The sequence below is a fragment of the Etheostoma cragini genome, chromosome 17 (assembly GCF_013103735.1).
Source record: "Etheostoma cragini isolate CJK2018 chromosome 17, CSU_Ecrag_1.0, whole genome shotgun sequence".
NCBI classification, from domain to species: Eukaryota; Metazoa; Chordata; class Actinopteri; order Perciformes; family Percidae; genus Etheostoma; species Etheostoma cragini.
This window is the reverse complement of record NC_048423.1, coordinates 24284090-24285218: the sequence shown is the minus strand read 5'-3', so window position 1 is coordinate 24285218 and position 1129 is coordinate 24284090. Positions and strand designations below refer to the sequence as shown.

At 40.8% G+C, this 1129-nt stretch overlaps 1 protein-coding gene across 1 annotated transcript in view; it reads right to left on the bottom strand.

Annotated features, from left to right (window-relative positions):
• fbxw4 (F-box and WD repeat domain containing 4) overlaps positions 1-1129 on the bottom strand; it is a 44320-nt gene that overhangs the window by 42162 nt on the left and 1029 nt on the right. The window contains exon 2 of the mRNA XM_034898547.1: positions 677-829. Within this exon, the coding sequence (XP_034754438.1) occupies positions 677-829 (153 nt within the window). The remainder of the gene's footprint in view (positions 1-676; positions 830-1129) is intronic.

Sequence of the window (1129 nt, the reverse complement as noted above, 5' to 3'; positions counted from 1 at the left end):
GTATTAGGGGACCACTAAGGTTTATATAAAAGAGACTTCAGATACAGTATTAGGGGACCACTAAGGTCTATATGAAAGCATCCAAAGAGCACCATGTAATGGGACCTTTAATTTCAAGTTACGGACTAAAGCTTTAACTCTAATGTTTTAGCTAGCTACAGGCACGTCTTGGTTAGCGTTTTAGCCTTTAGTTGCATACTGATTACCCCCCTGGTGGGCGTGGCTTTACGAGTGTTGATGCGCTCTGTCTCTATGTGTAATTTCTAGAAGATATCAGAGACAGTTTGGAACCGAGACGTCCCAACCCGAAGTCCTTTCCTGTATCTGTGTGACGTGGGCTCTGGGACGTGGGAGAAGTTAACATCAACACAGATCATGAGCGATTCTTTCACCCCGTAGTCCCCAAAATAAATGTTGGAGCCATTCTTCACAAGTCCCATATCTCCTGAACATTCTGACACCAAAATTCAATTTTCCCATCAGGTGAAAATTAACTTAGTTTGAGACCTGTTTCTGTCTGAACTCTCACATGAATGAAAAGTCAGCATGATAGACTCCAATAAACAATTATTATGTTTGTCAAAGGAATAGTGTAACATTTCAAGACACAGTTACAAAGGATCGATATCAATCTCACATTTGTGCGTTAATTATTTGGCATATTTGTAATACTCACTTTGTTCTCCATTTGAGAGGAATTGCTTTTTTGCAGACCCCATCATACCAGTTTTGCGCTGTCTTTACTCTTTCCTTCAGTGGGATGGAAGGATATCTGCAACGACAGTGACAGTTTAACACGTCTTGGCTTTCACCAGTTTGGATCCCATCTCTTTAAAGTGCTCTTATTCTGCTCATTTTCAGGTTCTTAAATTGTATTTTGAGGTTGCACCAGAATAGGTTTATGTGGTTTAATTTTCTAAAAACGGCATATTTTTGTTGTACTGCACATTGCTGCAGCTCCTCTTTTCACCCAGTGTGTTGAGCTCTATGTTTTAGCTACAGATTGAGACACGTCACTTCTGTTTAATCTTTGTTGGGAGTCACAGATGCTCAGTACCTAGGTAAGGACTACTAGCCAGTCAGAAGCAGAGTATGAGGGCCTGACAGTACCTAGGTAAGGACTACTAGC